The sequence below is a fragment of the Herpailurus yagouaroundi genome, unplaced genomic scaffold (genome assembly GCF_014898765.1).
Source record: "Herpailurus yagouaroundi ecotype Mexico unplaced genomic scaffold, PumYag 28, whole genome shotgun sequence".
In the NCBI taxonomy this organism is placed as follows: Eukaryota; Metazoa; Chordata; class Mammalia; order Carnivora; family Felidae; genus Herpailurus; species Herpailurus yagouaroundi.
The window spans coordinates 149,739,946-149,758,797 of record NW_024412376.1 but is presented as its reverse complement, the minus strand read 5'-3'; the positions used below and the strand labels follow the sequence as shown (position 1 = coordinate 149,758,797).

Genomic DNA, 18,852 nt, shown 5'->3' with positions numbered 1-18,852 from the left:
TTCTCATGCCCTTGCTCAAGGGAAAGCTTGTCTAAAGCTCCTATGATGGAAGAAACTTCCCCACCCAGGTGTCACTGTCAATATGATTATTTTAGCAGATTGCCACGAGGCTATGATGTCTACTCTAGGGTGAAGGAGTGGTCTCACCTGCCTGATATCCTTTGGTTTCCACATTCCGTGCTTGATTCTTACAAGCAGAATGTAAGTGGAGCCTGGCGAGAGGAAATCAAAGAGAGAAGGCGACACGAGTAAAAGAATCCATTCATTCACCTATTAATTCAAAAAACTTTTTCTGAGTGCTACCATATGGATCTGGGAAAGGTGATGGGGAGTCAAGGAGACACATGGCTGAGGCCTTTGTCCTCCGGAACTTCAAGAGTCTAGAAGAGAAAGTGAAACCATTTCGATAGCATATAAGCAGAGCCTGTTACTTAAGAGGAGTATTTAACCAATGCTGAGTGAAGATTAGGGATTTAATAAGAGCTTTCCAGAAGGAACAGTGTTGGAGTCAAATCTCAATGGAAATGAAAAACTGTTTATGGTTGGCCTGTTGTGACTCAGACAGAGTGACAAGTGTTAGATATACGTCAACAAAATAGACTCTGTCCTGACATCATGGAGCTTAAATTCCAGCTCAGGACGTAGAGAGATGGAGTTGGGGATGGGAGGCGCTTAGATTCTCATTGTAAAGGCCACGTGTTAGTTAACAACTACTGAATGTTTCTATGTGCCAGATGCCATGCTAGATACATCATATTTAATCTTTAGAATGACATTATATAGCAGATATTGCTATTTCCACTTAAAGGTGATATAACTGGGATTTAGAGAGCAGTAACAGCCTGCTTACAAAGTTTACAAGTACCAGATCTGGGATTTGATATCCAGTATGTCTTACCCCAAAGCATGGGCTCTTAATCACCATGGGGAAAAGGCCGATGGGCTCTCACATAGAGCAGGTGAAGGAGGGCATTCCAAGTAGAGGGGATGGCTTTTGCAAAGCTTCGGAAACATGATAGAATAGAGCATACTGTATTCTGGAAGCTGTAAAGGATGCAGTAAGAGCGGAGCTGTCGTGCCGGGGGCAATAGTGCTGGGAACATGAGGAAAAAGAATGTTTGTGTGAGGGGAGAGACCGTTCATAGATGAGTTCACACTCAATGCCAAGGACTTGGAGACTCCAAGGGAGTCTTTTTTAAAGAGCACATCAGTGGACTCTAAGTAAGGGCAGGGTAGGATAAAATTGGGGTTCCAGAAACAGTATTTTGAACTAAATGGAAGAAATGGTGGAACTGGTTATATATGAAATAATGACGATGAGAAACAATCAATTTGAGAGCTTTCAAAGAAGTAAAGAAAACGCAATGATCTTCGATTTGGTGAAATTAGATGTGGTGAGGAAAAGGAGGAAGGATTTATAGTGACTCCCAGGTTTTTGGACAGGGCAGGTTGAGTTGATGACAATCTCTGGAAAGAGGAATGTAAGTAGATTTTTAGGGAATAAGATGATATGTTCGGCTTGGGAACATATCATCTTATTGTTAGGGGAAACTCAAGAGGACATGTCCAGTAGGTCAATGAGTCCGAGCAGTGGTTGGGTTGGTGAAATTGATATAGAAGTCATCTCCCAGGGCCTTTGGGAAGTCAGTGTTATTGGAGTCAGCGATGCATCTCAAGGATACAGTGACACACATCAAGAACAGAAAGATGATTCAAGAAAAAAGCCAGGGGAATATCAACATGAAAGAGTTAAGTCGAGGAAAAGAAACTAACAAAGGAGAATATGATAGGATAGCCAGAAGAGAAGGATGAGAGCATATTTTTCTACCTGCATACCATTTTAGAATTGGAAGCTATCTACCCCCTTTGCTTTGAGATGTGGTCAGTGGGGCTGGGAGAGATAAAGGGTATTGGCAAGGTGCGTATAGCTGACTAATACTAAAGCCAGAACTAACACCCAGAGATTCTAGTCCAACTGATGCCAGGGTTTTGGTTTCTTTGTTTTTGTTTTTGTTTCCCTTAGTCTATCTGAAATAGTGTAGGAGGACTAAAAAATGTTGATTGAAAAAGTATTCTTTGGAACTCAGATTTCATTACAAATTTCCATGTTTTGAAAGGCATCTCAGTTGTCACTGAGAAGGGATGTGAATGTGCTCATTGTCTGCCAGGTTCTTTGACACAGATCAGGAAATATCATATCAACCCCACAAAATGGACTTAATTTTCCCACTTTTTATTGAGGAAACTGAAGCTAAGAGATGTAAAGAAATAAATTTCCTGGCATCACGTGGGGGAAAGAATACAGTTATTTCACTGTCCCACTGTTCTCATTACTTGCCAACTTCTTGATCAGAGCTGACTCCATATTCAAACTCAACAGAAGGGACAATTTTAGAGGGGCACACAATAATAATAAAAGGGGGAGGCTAGGTTGATTTAAAACTGTTGTTCTCTGTACTGGGGGACTGAGATGAATTCTACAGTGGAGCCATAGCTTTGGGGAAATTAGCAATATCTTTCAAGAAATGCCAATAACTGAGAACCAACTTCAGAGTTATTAGTTGGTGCTTTGCTCCTTCAGAGCAAGTCTATCAATGTGCAGAGGCCTCAGCCTCTTCTGTTGGAAATGAGTTAATGTAGTCAAAATATGACATGCTATTTTTATTTCTTACCCGGATCAGCCATACTCTAACAATGCATTTCAAAGCACTGCTGATGGAAGCTCCACCTGAAACCTGTTCTCGCAGATAAGTATCTTCATCCCATTCATCCTTTCAAGAAAAAGAAATCTTACTGCACGGCAGCATTTTCATCTGCTTTGGTTTCTACCAGAGATAAATTGTGCCTGCTGCAACCTAATTAATATCAGTCACCTGGAAAGCAGAAATTGGGAGACAACAGGCTTCTCTTTCTTGATAAACAGATTGCTGGGGAAGGGATGCACATGAATGTGACAATTCATTTGGCCATGGAAATAGGAGAAATGAGACTTTTGGGACAGATACTTGGAAGGCATGAGGAAATCTCTTTCGGCTTCATCCACCTTCAGATCAGGTGAGGCTTTTGCACTAAGTTTCGAGCTTCCCGAAGTCCTCATATTCAGCAGAAATTTCTAGGCCCCTAGAAAGGTTGCCCTAAAGCTGTAACCAGACTGTTAATGACCAAATACTTGGAAAACTGGCTCTGGGGACTGAGGAGGGCACCTGTTGGAAGGAGCACTGGGTGTTGCATGGAAACCAATTTGACAATAAATTTCATATTAAAAAAAGTTAATTAACAAAAAAAAAAAAAAAAAAGGAAAACTGGCCCTGTATTCCTTTCATTAGCAGCCCCCTTGCCTGACCCAAGTTCTCTCTTGGGTAAAGAACCCAAAAGCCTGGCCTCCATAGTATGTAATGCAAGGAATCCAGGATCAGAACCAAGCAGCTAGAAAAGAAGAGCAAATGATGTTTAGAAGCAAGAAGCAGCAGACAGCTTCCCCAGAGCTACCCCGTGGGAGGAGATGTCTTAAAGTGCTGAGAAAAGATGGTTGTTTTGCGTGGACCAAGTGGAACAAGTTCATCCCAACTACCCTCAAATGAAGATATCACATCTTTGTCCTAGCAAAACCATTGTGTCAGGAGGTGGTTCTCTGAGCCATGAGAGGGCAAATGCCACCATATGAGTATTCCTTACACCCAATTTGCTACAGAAGCCTTGAGGGATCATTTTCCCATCTCAAGAATCATAAATTGCCATTTTTACAGGAGTCTCAGAAGAATGATACTCCAGAAATGCTTCATAGCCACAGAATTTGGGGATTAGTTTAGCTAAACATGAAAATTCACACCCATCTCTCCGTGCAGTCAGTATCCTCATAAACCCAAAGGGCAAAACAAAGGTAAATTAATAAATTAAAATATGATATTGTCATGGCTGTGATAGATGTGGATGTAGAAGACAAAAACGAGCCAGTTCTACAAATCTGGGGTAGGAGGTGGGGATAGATCTGAAGGGTTTTTGTCGAGACAGCAACACTTGAACTGAGTCAAGGAAATACGGCAAGAGTTCATAGGCAGACAGAGTGGGGAACTCTAGAATGCTTTCAATTCTAGAGAGACCTGGGGAAAAGACTGTTGTACTACTTCTACTTCTGCCATTGCCCAGTTCTACATATCAAGGTCAACTCAGGCAGTAAAGATCCCATAGAGACTTCACTGTCCAGCCCCCTTTTCTTAGTGGATTTGTTTCCATAGATCTTGGGACATTTCCTAGTTATATGCTCATGACACTGTAATAAATCCACTGGATTACAAATTACTCAAGACAGGGTCTCTCATTAACTCATTTTTTTCCACTTTGGTGACTGAAACAGTGTCTGGAACAGAGCAGGTGTTTTGCTGGCATTTGTCAATACAGTACATGTCTCTACACTTGATTAAGAATTTCTGAAAGATAGGAACTATATGATTCATCCCTTTTAGGTCTAGTACAACACTCAAAGTAGATGTTCAATAACTTTAATGAATGAAAAAATAAGTGAAAAAGAAAGTTCTTAGGCATTGAGAATATAAATACTACATCTTCTTGGAGCCCACTCAAACTTCAATGTGATAGTGAAGTCAATGACACACCCACTATATGTCCTTTTTCTGATCGCCCAGTGTCATTGTCTTTCCTGCCTTTCTCCAGTCAGTGAGGGCTTGGGTACCCAGATTTGTTCACTTTTGCTCTAACACACCTTGAAATTATCTGAGCAACGGTGGGCTAGAACTGGTAATGTCTCTGGTTCATTGGCTTACATCATTTTCGTTATTTATTATCATTTTATCTTTTCAGTTTTATTTTAAATTTTTAAAATATGTGAATCACCAAATGTTGATTATTTGTAAGAATTATGTGTAAGTCACCCATGGAAGAGATATTTTGTGGGAAGGAAACCTGTACACGGACCTCACAACTCCCACTATGGGTGCAGCTGCCTGATCTTTAATGAGACTGATTCTGCCTCCTGTTCTGGCCACACCTGACTGGTCAGTCAATATCCCTGTTGTCCTAACGGACTCAATTTCTTCTGTAAGAGTTTGTTATTGTCACTGTATTGCTGGTTCATGTTCTGATATTGTATGGCGCTCAGCAACCGGTAGCATAAGTGATGTAACTGCAGCCTGTTCTAACTCAGGCTCTACCGTTGCATGACCTGAAGCCAGGAACTTAGCTTCTGTGACCCAAGCATCTTTGTATGTGTCCTTGAAGATCCTCATCGTGATGCTAGTTCTAGAATCCTTTGAGTTTTATTTATCTTCTCAGTGAGAATCCGTGAAGACAACAGGATGGAATTTCACTCTAACAAGCAGGTTTCCTTTAGAAGGGAGAGGGGTGACCTTGGAAGGATGGAAAAATTGCCACGGATCTTGTATAACCTATTAACAATGATTCGTTAAGCTGCCAAGAGGTTCACAGCCTATCTATGCCTATAAAACAACCTATTCAATCCCAACCATTGGTTTGATCTATGCAGAGGGTTGGAAAATGCAAAGCAACAGAAAACTCTGGAATTGGAATGTCATCCATATATTTGTTGGGTGATGGGAGAGACATGAAGGAGCAGGGACAGATCAGATCAGGGAGTAGTGTCTTCTGCATCCAGACTTACTTCAGAACTACCTCCTTTTTGAATTTAAACATCCATTGGTTGTATATAGCAGTCCTAAATACAGAAAGGTCACCTCAGGGAGAAACATGCCCTCCAAACAGAGTCTAGAACCAAGTTCTAGACAGATTCTTCCAGAATAAAATTCTGCATTTCTTCTATAAATCACAGCCTCTTTTCAACAATTCCTTTCTTACTTGGCTCATGAAATGAATCACAAAGAGATTATTTTCTTGGCAAAATGGTAGGAAAACCCTAATGCAGACAGTTCCCCTTCTGATTGCAGTCTGACTTCCCCTTATTGAATATTACATCAAGTAGTGGGTCAGGGGTTTCAAAGGAGAGCTCAGCAAAAGGAGACAAAAAAAAAAGCCCACAAAATTTTTCAAGGTACCTACTGCAGAGTTATCAGGTCATAGATCTAAATGTCAGCACTGTATGCCTGATTTGCACATTTCAAACCGATTTGTTTTTTTTTTTTTTTCATTTTTATCTGCACGCCTGAAGTACTCTGGAATACTGAAACAATTTAGAATCATATTTAGTTTGCAACAGTTCAATTAACTTAAGTGCTAAAACATGCTCCCCAGCTGGTAACTAGTTTAATCGGTTACTATTACAAGAAATAATTTTTTCGGTGCCGGGGCTCCCCGATGTCCTCTCTGAGAGGGCATGGCCATTCACAGGTATGTGGGAATGGGAAGGTTAGGAGTCTGGCAAAAATCTCTGACTTAGCAGAGAAGAAAAAAAAAATCAAAGAATCCATTCTCCCATAAAAAAACAAAACAGAACAAAAACCTAGGCATGGGTTTTCATCTTCTGCTGTGATTTTATGACCTCCTGTTTCTCTGGAATAAGTTTATAACCACTCAATAAGCAAGATGAGGGTATGGACCAAGGGTCAAAGATTTTTAAAGATATTGCATAAATGCACTTAACCATGAGCCAAAGTGATAAATAGGAAACCAAGATGAATGTCAGAAACACTGTGAAGAATGATTAGCTGGGACAGTTGGAGCAGCTGCTAAGGCAACTCCAAACACCTGGAAAGAAGGATTTCCTTCTGGCTTACACCAGGGCTGAATTGTTCTAATTGCATTTGCATTAAAAGGCACCACTGGCAAATTGCAAAAAGGATACATACAGTACAGTAGAAAAACATTATGTAAATTTTCAAAAGACACACAATAATACTGCATCTTAATTTTGGATATATGGAAATGCAGTTAAAAGAGAAAGAAATGGATGGGGAATGACACACACCAACCACAGGAGATGGGTCACTACTGAGAGGGGAAGGAGATGGGTATGTGATTTGTTTGAAGAGAGATTTTAAGCATACAAGGCAACATGTTAAGATCTTATAAATCAAGGAAGTGGATATACAGGGCTCTATTTCATTATTTTATGACCTGATGCTTGTTTGAAATATTTTATAATTAAAGCCATTTTTTACAAGAGTCACTGACAACACCTGTTTTGTAGCCATTGTTAGTCATTTCACGAACATTTGTATCTCACCATGGAGACCACAAACCCTGGACTATTCAGGGTTCATAGAATTCCAAAGACTGATCAACCACTCTCTTTCCCATTACATGATCTTAACTGACCTCGTTGAGCTTGACAACTGAGTTGGAGATGGAGCCCAGATATTGCCGTATTGGAAACTGTATTGGAAACCGAGCCCTCTTCTCTACTATTGGTGCTAGATGCAACGAGAACACTACCCCAAAAAGACCACCCATAAACTGGGACTGTGTCTAGTGATTGATTTCCATGGTAATCCTCAGACCCAACTGTAGAAAGGTTAGCTCTGTAGAGACAAATCCAGATGAATATATCTGAGAAATTTTGAGGAGGCCCTCTGCCACGAACAGCTGATAGTCAAGATAACAATGACCATGACCACAGGAATGAGGAAGCATCCGGTTAAAGGGTAACTTGTCAATATGTCTATTGTTTCTTATACATCCCAGCCTAAACCAGAAACTTTTAAATAGTGTTTGTAAAATCATAAAGAGCTCTAAAATAATTGGTTTTGTTATTGAATGCCTAAGTGGTAATAGTGTGCCAACTTAAACCTCCAAATCCATTTTAATGTAGGGAGGAAGTCTACTTTTTTTCCTTTTAAGTTAGCTACCAGTCCTTTTAAATCAGGTTGTGTACTATGGTGTCACAGCCCTGTGTTAGTTTTGTCCATTAAGTATGAGGATCTCTGACCTTAACCTTCACAGAAATTTGTTATACAGTAATAGATATTCCAGAAAACACACACACACACACACACACAAAGGGTCCTGGCAAGAGGGTACAGCTGTTGCTATTAGTAAACAGACATTTTATTTTTCTTTTACTATATTTCCAGCTAGAATGTAGGGTAGGGTCCCTATCTAATTCTCCTTTTGCTCTTAGAACCTCATGTGGATTCTGGCCAATTCGAAGAGTTTGATGAATGGATGCAATATGTGCTAAATTTGGCTTCAACCAGATGGTAACAACAGCCCTACCCCAACTTTTCAGTGACCTCCAATGCAAAATATTTTCTTCTGGGCATTTAGATTTTATTTGTCGAGGCATTGTATGTAGTAAGATGGTCAATGAAGTAAGTTTTGGGGTGAACTGGACTTCGCTCAGATCTTGGCAGTCCCTTAACTTCTTTACATTGCCCTTTCCTCATGTATGTGATGGGAACAGTTGTATATCTACTTCATTCTTCAGTTTGGAGGACCAATTAAGAAAATTCGCATAAAGAGCTAAGCAAAGTGACGAGGAGATAATAATCTTATAATAAATGTTAGCTGATCATATTATGGTCATCATCATCTTCGTGCTTTAATCACCCCTGAGTCTACTGGACTTTCAGATGGAGGATGGCTTTTCCTATTGGTCTTCTCACTGCAACAGGAAGATTTGTCTAATTTAAAATGAAGATGTTAGGGGAAACTGGCCAGATTAAGTACCACCATCACAGCCGAAGTGGAATTACTGTGAAACAAGGAAAGCAGATGCGTTGCTGAGAGCCAATTCTAAGAAAGGAAGTCTCCAGGTTGATCCTGTTTCCAAATGGAGTTGATGAGGCTAAGTTTTTGAGAGCGTGAAAAAAATGAAATAATATTTGTAAATCACCCCAATGCCAGAGTTTAAATGTCTCCACAGTGTCTAACAGATAAGACTTTTTGAAGGGGTTCAACGTTCACCTTCAAAATGCTGAAAGTCTCAGAAGGTTCCTTGTCTCAGATGGCTATGGGAGGGTAAAACTGAATAAATCAGAAGAAAAAAGGGGATCTTCCTCAATGAATTATTGGGATGTGAAAAGCATTGTTTACTGCATGCACATAGGGGCATCTTTTTATCCTTCCACAAAATTAAAGGTGAAAATTTCCATCCAAAAACCTGGCTATGGAAATCCCTAAAAGCCTTCCACCAATCCAGTAGCCGAGGCAATAGGCAGGATTTCAATCAACTCCTCAGAACAACATCAGGTCAGTGAAGGCCAACTGCTGTGTAGCTGACACACAGCCACGCACACACATGGAACAAGCATTGTCAAGTCCATTATCTTCTTCACAACTCTACTGCCTCAGCTGTACAATTGCCTCTTTTGTTTATAGAATCCCATGGAATGAGTTGGCATGAAAAGCAAATAAGAAACCATGAGGAATCTTTGCCCAAACCTTGTTTTGTACCCAAAGTTCCAATGTGTTTGGTTAACCTTCTATTTATTTCTTGTCTTTTCACCAGCTGACCTTTCTAGTCTTCGTCTTTGCCATGGCAGAAGGTGGCTCAGTGAGACTCTCGTACCATGTGACAAAGAAACTCTTATGGGCTCTCTATGAATTGTTTCATTCATCAGGTGCATTCACTGGTGCTTCTTTGTATGGCCACCAAACCTGCCATTAAAAATTGGAAAATGTCATTTTCCAATACACAGGTACTTCTAATCTTCAGACACTGAGGCAAACAGTGGGCAGTGACCGCCAGTTTTTACGTTTCCTCCAGTTATTTTCCTGTTGGACGGTCTGAACGGCAGTTTGGATTGCTGACCCTGGGAAAGGTACCTTATTGAATAGGGATCAGGATGTTTTCCCCATGTAGCCAGATAACTGGAGGAAAATTAGGCCACGCGTTGAACTTGATCATTAAGTTACGTGACATGAAAGTAATATGGTGACATCACATACTGTGTGGCCAGTTTACTAACTTAAGCTGCTCTAGGAAGTAATTGATCCTTATTCCCTGATAGGGTACACATATTCCTGCCAACAAATAGTAAAATGCTCATGGGCGGGGCAATACCTCTATGCATTATGAAACACTAATCACTTTATTAACGGATATAGCAATCAAGCTGAAAATGGTCTAAATGGTTAAACCAGGAACAAGCATGGTCTCACTGTCCTTCAAGTCTTTCAGCACACTGAGAATCTCAGTAGGAATAGGCAAGAGGCCTAGTTGGAAGTGAAGTGAGAGAGCAATGGTATGAATGAAGACAGGACGTGATTTTCAACAACACAGAAGTCAATCAAAGGAAAGTACCGGTGAATTCCCTTAAATGACCTGCTGGAGGGTATTGTGCGGTAACTATATTACTATAGCTACTTTTTTCCCCCATCAATTAGTATTGTTAGAGAGAAGCTTGACTATGGAGTTCCTAACAGCAGCAAAAATAAATTCCCTCCAATTAAGTAGTCTAATAAGCTATTTAGGATTTTACCACTTAACATTCTTTCCTTCCCATTTAATTTCGGCTTTCACTTGGATGTCATCTTGTTGAAAATCCATCACAGAAAACTATGTGGGGAGAAAAGATAATGTTGCTAAGTGCCCCTGATGTTCAAAAACGAGCGGACGCACAATATTTTTTCTAAATCACCCCAGGATTTTTCCTAATAATTCAGCATCTTCCTCCTAGAAATTAATATATGAAAATATATGAAAATGGTCAATATGCAGATTCAAATATCACACCAGCTACTTGTCTCCAGTAAGTGCTATATGCATAAATTTGGAACAATATAATATTCTAAGGTTCCTTGATTATAATAATGCCTTGGTGTGCATATGTGCATGTATAATTATGCTCATTTAATTTAATCATGAAAATATTATAGGATCATTTGGTTTTCTCCTCTAAAAGTTCTCTCACTTTTTTCAATTAATTAATTCCACTTTGCCCCTGCTAGAAGTCAGCTGACGGTAAGTAATGGTTTTTGAGCTAACAGGAATATGGCCACATTTCTAGGGAATGATGGGTAGAAAAGAGGCATATGGGAAGGTGATGGCCTCTTTAGCATACATCCCAGTCATGGAATGATGATAAGCTTTTCAGTGGAACCTGATCCTAGAAATACTCGCATATTATGATCATTTCTTCCCGCAAGTTTCCAGTGTCCCCCAAACGCTGAGAATTTGCCCAGGGGCGGTCACCTGATTACAACAGAAGAGTCAGCTCATGTGACCCTCACATTCCACATGCTTGACTGCAGTGGAGCTTTGGGGACTTTGCAGAATTACTAGAATCACGTGGGATACATTGAAAGGAACGAGGAGGTGGAGGACATTGAACTTAACCGTGCATTAGAACAGATAATGCCTCTGTAAGTAGAATGAAACAGACCATTCTGAAAGGGAAGAAACGTGGCATAAAGGCCATCTCATACTATCCTTCCCCCATCAAGACATCTTGTTTCCGTTCTCGCCGAAAAACTGTGTCTCTTCTCCCCAACGTGTTAACAGAGACCAATGAAAAGAAATAGGCTGCTTTGTGCCCATCAATAGAATCTATATAGCATCTTTTCCCCCAGGGATTAATTCAGCTTTTGATTAAATCTTTCTGAGATTTAAATCATGATGTTACAAACCTCCAAGGAACTCCTCTATGAGTTGTGACCTTCTTTATTACTCTCTGCTGTTTGATAAAGTACGAAGATTGATTTATAATGGCGTATAATGTGTTTGAAAACAAGGAATGGCAACAGGAATTGCAAAATACGAGATTAATACAAAGTAAATATTGCGAAAAGGATGCTTTGGTTAAAATATTCTGTAATTAATGCTGAGTTACAACTGTGTAGCTCGTAACACTAGTGTCAAATGAGTATACTAACGTTGGGGCTGTAAATTATATCCACTGATTAGCTAAATAATCCTACAACGGAGAGAAAACCGGCAATGCTGAAAAAGAATTTTGAATATCACATTGTACAGTTGAGGCAGATTTCGTTTAGAGGACTTCTGCATTGAGACAAGCTCCCCTTAAGTAAGCCATTCATATTCAGCGCTCATTTCTTTTTACCAGCCTAATTTTGGTCCCAATAATTGTCTTTGCCATTCGTGTCATCAAGGATGGGAGTGATTTAATGTTTTGAGGACAACATGAAAAAGAAATCTTTTGTTTTGAAGCAGAACATCCTCGTATCAGACCAGCGGCTACTACTGCTGCTTCTGCAAATTCCCTCTTTACTCTCCACAGGTTTTGAAGGGTAAAAAGTTAACCTTTAAACCCTTTAAGAGAAATACTCGCGTTATTCTAATGTCCTTGCTGGGTCCAGCCAGAAGATTGAAAATGTCGTATACAATTTAAGCATCAACCGAGACGGGTCAGAATCTGAGGGTGATCTACCGAATCTCCAGGAGTGCTTCATGCCCACGGTTGTCGATGAGGATGGTATTTGGGTTAGATAATGGCAATTTTAATTTTCTATTTTGCTAACGTGACTGGCAAATCTTAGAGTGGCATAAAATAGAAATAATGGGCAGCGCTTCTTGTGTTATTCGGCAGGTTCCAATGTACTGTTTCCAAGAATTACACACACTTTTTTGCTCTAGGAGACGGAGGGGGGCGAGGGCTGGGATATATTTAGCCACCTTCCCCCCAGTGCCCCAATGTTTAGGGTGGGTCTTGCAATGCAGGTGGCTGGGACCGGGGACGACCATCTGAAATCAGGAGAGGACAGAGCCCTAATAAGTGTGCCCTCTGTCATCTCTGTCATCAGGACCACCAGTCACCTGCGAGGCACAGCGGACAGACATCCTGACGGCAAGCTGTGTCAGCGGCTATCGGCTCGTCCCATATTTAACCTGATGACTTACATATGATGGGGGCTGCGTCCTGTTAACAAGTCTTCGAAACGTGTTCAGTCCGTCCACGGAATTGCTTCCTAAGCTGAATATTCAGCAGGTTTCTCACTAGGGGCAATGGCTTGTACTCAGGAAGACACAATTTCTGTACAAAAACAGAGGCAATCCATTTCATAAAGTCTCACGTCACTGCTCGTGATAGAAAGCACTTCTGCCTCTGCCATTTGAAAGAAGAGAAGGTAACACACAGAAGGTCTACGTTACCTTACAGCTGAAATCCATCCATGAATATGGAAAAGCGGGGAGAAAGGGAGGGAGATCCAGAGAGGAAATAGAATAATAATAAGCGAGTAATGGGTACCGATCTGAGAAACATGCCAGGAGTTTGGTTACAATAAATAAGAAAAGCAGAAGGAGATTTGAAACATTCGTTTCCCTTTATTAGCTCAGTGAGGCTGATGTGTACTGCACATTTAAAAAAAATCACAGGAATTTTCATACAATGAATAAAACCACAACAATACATGTAGAATCGGCAGGTGGAAAAAAGAAAAAAAAAAAAAGAAAGAAAAAAAAAAAAAAAAAAGCCCGGCAAGGGCTGAACTAATCGCTCACTTACCCTCTTCAGCATAGTTCAACCAACAGTGTTACACTTTCACCTACAAATCTTAAAGTAGCTCCATCAAATCAGCAGTTCACATTATTGAAAATGTCTGTCACATAGGTACAAATTTAGAATCATCACATTATATTACATGGCTATTCTAGGTCATCTATAGATCAGGTCTTAGACTACAGTGATTGAAGTTCTCGTTACAGCCATCGAAAAAGGACACATAATCATTACCTACTGTAAGCTCACATCTAAAGGCATGAAAAGGTTTCCTTTTTTCAACTGACCCAACCACACACCCCAATAGTGCAAAGTTCCCTCTCTGCTGCTTTGAATGTTGACAGCCCAACCGCGTTGTTCTCGGAGTCGTTTAGCAAAAATTGATTTGGTTGCACTGGAAGAATTATTCTGCTACATCTCTTTAAAAAAAAAAAAAAGGAAGAAAAAAAAAGCCCACATCTCTAAAGCACCGGTTCGGTTCCCAAAACTGTAGATGTGGTACTTACCACAGCAAGAAGGCAATGGCCCGCGGTCATCTAAAAATCCTACAGATCTATGCTGAAATTTGCCTCCAGTGATGATGGTGTGCATGTGTTCATTGGAAAGATTCTCTCCAAAAAAAAAAAATTACAAATAAAAGTAAGAGGAACACAGTTTACATTTTGATGGCCTACCCACAGGGTCTGCATAAGATACAAAAAGCTCTACTCGGACGGTTTAGTGATTCTCTTTTTTGCACTAATTTTAGATGCAATTTGAAGTCCGTGGAGGAAAACTATCTTCATGGTAACAATATTTGTCAGGCCAGAGTGGGGATAAATTAAGCCTCAACGTGAAATCTGTAGTGTTGTCTTTTTGAAAAGTAAGAAAAGAAACCAAGTATTTGACTCATGTCAACAATCCAGGGCAAAAAGGAGAATGTATTTAAAATTGGATCACAAAAATTTAAAGGCAAAATAGAGAACGCATCTGGTCCTTGAACACATAATATGATTTACTAAATATTGATTTCTTAAAAATAATTTATTGCTCTTAATAGTCTTTTTTTTATTATTATTATTCTACAACAGAAGATACTCAAAATTCCGAAAGAAAGACTGTAAACTTTAGTTTGGCGTTCACACAGAGTTAAAATATCTGCATTTAACCTACAGAACAACAAGAATTAGGCAGATTAAAGATGTGTTACTGCCGTAACGCAGAACCTGTGAACAAGTTCTTTGATTTCATATATTTTTTTTTTTATTGCTTTCTATCTACTTAGAAATAAGAAGCCAAAAAATCAAGCAAGCATCCGACAGGACAGACAGTGGATTCACTCAGAACACAATATGCTGGTGATAAATGAATACAGCTATCAAAATTAGCTGCATTGGCCTGGGGGTGAAATCCGTTCTCTAAGATTGTGTTGGGCGAGAGAAAGGAAAAGAACGATTAAGTAGTAGGTGTATCACATCTTCCAGAAAAGTCATGTCGGCCAAACTGTAATCGAATCTCAATTTAGAAACTTGAATACACACTCCAAACTTTCCTGACTTCCTTTCCAGGGGCTCCGCACTCAGATGAAATCCTGATGCTCAAAATGGAGGTTTTTCTGAAGTTTTTATTGAATTTAGCAGAAGCAATGTCATCAAGAACAACATCATGGTCACGTGAGAGGCCAAGCTAGTGCAAGTAGAAACACCGCTTCTGCAAAAGCTGAATTTTCCAAATGAAACATTTCAACTGCAACCTGACAGTCGCCATGCATCCTAGGTAGAAAATTTCCACTGGCTTTATTATTTTCATCCCCTCATAATTTATAATAAATAGGCTATCTGCAACTGATAAATATGTCTCTTTAGTAAACAAAGGAATGAAACATCAGTATTTATACAGGATGCGTAACTGTAAAAAATACAGATAAATACCATCATCATACTCTGCCAAGGGAAAGAGATACTGGCTTCAAGAATAGTCTTCAGACACACATTAATTATTGTAAAAATCATACTGTAATTATTACCTCAGCATTTTGTATCAAATTAAAATCACAAAAATTAAAACGAAACAGCATTTTAAAAAGATTTCTGACCTCTAGTTTCAAAACTACTGTTGATAGAGAAAATAAAAACATTTCTTAATGGTTACCCATTGAGAGACTTTACATAAAATCATGATATCTCCTAGAAAAATTTTAGATGAGAAAATTTCATTCCCCTAACAAATCCAGTGTATAAAACTTCAAAGGAAAACAAGCAACAAGAAAATGTGGAAAAATATCGCGTAAGTGGTTAATACCTTTAGGGGGGGCTGGGGTATTTCTTGACAAGATGCTCAGATTGACGCTCACGTAAGAAGGGATGGATGTGCGTAAAGCATCATTTTGTTGTTGCACTTGACGGACACACACACTGTCTTTTTTGTTTTTTTTTACAATCAAATATATATAAGCGGTAAGTTCAGCTTCTAAATATGTTAGTGTACAATAATTGTATCACCTCATAATTACATTTGAATATTCTTGATTAAGAAAAATTTAGCAGTTTTGAAAAGAAGGCTGCATTTACAGTGCATAGCTGTAACAAAAAAGAACATCGTTGTATAGTATACACACAAAATAAAAATACTCCATTTAACATCTGTAAATACTTCACTACATCAGAGAATGTAGCAATGACACTATCTGAACACATACCAGAGAGTTCTACCCAACTCTCCTCAGTAATGTAACACCGTGCCCGCTCCTCAGAAAGAACCACTGAATAAGCCGCGCGCTCGACCATTTACAAGGCTTTTGAAATTTGCAGTGGAAGATCAACATGTGGGACATTTACATGGGTGTCAGGATAGAGGATGAACTACAGAAACTTCAAAATGTTAGGAAAGTTTAGCATTCTGGCGCCCGCAGTATCCTCTCCCACCCAGACTCCATGGCAAAAGGAAAAAGAGAAGAAAAAGAAAGAGAGGGAGAAAGGAGGAGGGAGAGAGGAAAGACAGGGGGAGGGGACGCGGAGAGAGCGGGAGGGGGAGAGAGAGAGAGAGAGAGAGAGAGAGAGAGAGAGAGAGAAAGGATATTAGTTCTACCGAAACTGTGGTTTCTTCGGGATTGTCAGATAACCATTACATTACGAGAGAAAGCTTGCTTCAAGTTGATTTTGCACTTTCTTAAAAAACAGAGTACGGAGGTTGATGCCCAGACATCGGTGGCTGTCATTTTAGGGTGGTTTGTGGTCGGTTGGTTAGTTTGCTTTCCTTTTGAATTTATGCATTTTTTTTTCTTTTTGAATAGAGTATGAACATTTTGAAGTTCTAGGTTTTACGTGCGTCTTCATGGAACTGCTGCCATTTGAAGCGAGTCGCCCGGGCACACTCTGGTCACGTGCCCCCAGTCCCCACCTGTACACACAGACTTCCCCCACACCAGCCGTGCGCATGCGCGCACACCCACGCCCATACACCCGCACCCACGCACACACCCGTGCGCGCAAACACACACACACACACACACACACACACACACACACACACACTCCGTCACCAAGAGACTCCAGGGAAAGCAAAGCTGACACCCATGAATAAACGTGCTTACTGGATATCCTTCCTGTCTCTTGCCTCTTCAGCAGCTGTGTTCATGTAAACCATTGTTGTTGTTGTTCTTGTTGTATTGTTGTTGTTTTGTTTTGTTTTTATACAGAGAGTGTAAAGTAGGAGAAATTCCTAAGTATGACTTGCAGTAGTCAGTTAGGGAAGGACGCGCTGTCCCGTGAGGTATTCACCGTCCCTCTGTCATCTTCAGCCAGGGAACATGTTACCTGCGCAAGCTTCTCTGAGCTTCTTTCAGTAAACTATCAAAATCCAGAGAGTCATACTTGCTCTTGGTGGAAGCAGGGTCAAAGTCATCTGAGTTTGAATCTGCAAGAAACCCAAGCTAGGTTAGAGACACCCTTTGCCAAGTGTCATTAACTCAATCATCCAATTCAAGATTACCTGATTCAAATACAACTTGTCCAGTTAAAAAAAATATACCCAATTTTGTCGGTATATCTATATCTATATCTATATCTATATCTATATCTAGATAGATATATTGCCATAAATATCAATATTGATATTAATTGATATAAATATAATTGACATCAACATCAATATTGATGTAAACTTATATAAGTACATATTTGCAGAGGGTATATACACCCAATATTTTATCGGCATACTATTGATACATATATATAATTTACATAATAATTTATGAATAATATATCAGTATACTTATACTTTATTGGCATGCTATTGATATATATAATTCACATAATAATTTATGAATAATATATCAGTATACTTATGAATTTATATATATAATTATATATAATACATAAAAATAAGTATTTAAAATACACATATATTTGCAGAGGGTAAGGGGTGGGAAGCATTCAAAACACTCATTTATTGACTCATTTTAGTCTTAAACAATCCTAGAGATAATCAGAACAAACTTAGTATTTCCATTCAATAGCAACACATTCAATCAATATACTTTAAAAAAAACCATGTCCGGCCCCCTTTCTGGCATGTTAAATGACTTACCCAAGGTTCCTCGACAACTTAGGTGGACAGGTAAGAGTAGAAGCTGGAATTAATTTCCCTATCCAATAGGATGGATTTCACAGAGCATAAAAGCCAGGAGGGTGGGCAGGAGGGAGAATCATTAGAATTTCACCCATTCGCCACCTGACTGCTCCCCTTTGAGGCAGGAGGGACATATGATCCATTGATCTATTCTAGTACCTTGGGGAAACCCCAGCAATAGTGGCACAAATTATGCCCACATGAGAAGGTTCAGGGAAACACTTCAGGTCCAGAGAAGGTAAAGTCAACCTCTTTACCCAAGAATACGAGAGGAAAAATTCACAGGTAAGAATAAAACCACGGTCTTCTTTGAATTCCTACACTAGTCCAAGTCAGCTTTTGTGAAGAGTTCCACGTACTTCACATAGCCCTTAACAAAACTGTCATGTTCCAGCAGCAATGGGTATGAAATGGAATTCTGATTCTAAATATTTCTGATTTTCCTCCACTGACATTTATAAAAAAGTCAGATATTTCTTGCCGGTCTTGCAAATGAGGAAAAGGTATCTTGGAGACAGAATAGGAAGCCTCTTCTTGCAAATGAACTCATTCATTTGAAAGCACTTATTTGCAGGGAAAACAAGACCTCTCTGGGAAACATTAACAATCCTACTAAAATATGAACCTTGTATGTTTTATCCAGAATAAGTTACAAAATAGAAATGTCCGAAGTGACAGAGAGTGTAAGAGTAGATAATGTGGAGGCATACTCATTGACCTCACAAGCTGTTCTGCTGAAAAGGTTGCAATCCCTCAAGCTCTCCAGTACCAGGCTGATTTCCCCTCCTCGCTTCGAGCTCCTTTAACCATCTCAGACTTAAAGGCAAGGAAATTCCTTCACTTTTGTTTTTCCTTTCACTCTTACCATCCCTTGTATTTACTGACGTTTTGTCAATCCAGTTTTTCCAGGTAAGAA

The 18,852-nt window shown here is 39.6% G+C and overlaps 1 protein-coding gene across 5 annotated transcripts in view; it reads right to left on the bottom strand.

Moving 5' to 3' along the window:
- Positions 1–13,130: 13,130 nt before the first annotated feature.
- PPARGC1A (PPARG coactivator 1 alpha) overlaps positions 13,131–18,852 on the bottom strand; it is a 655,208-nt gene continuing 649,486 nt past the window's right edge. For all 5 annotated transcript variants that reach the window (XM_040486923.1, XM_040486911.1, XM_040486918.1 and 2 more), the window contains one exon: positions 13,131–17,222. In XM_040486923.1, the coding sequence (XP_040342857.1) occupies positions 17,119–17,222 (104 nt within the window). In that variant the 3' untranslated portion in view covers positions 13,131–17,118. The remainder of the gene's footprint in view (positions 17,223–18,852) is intronic.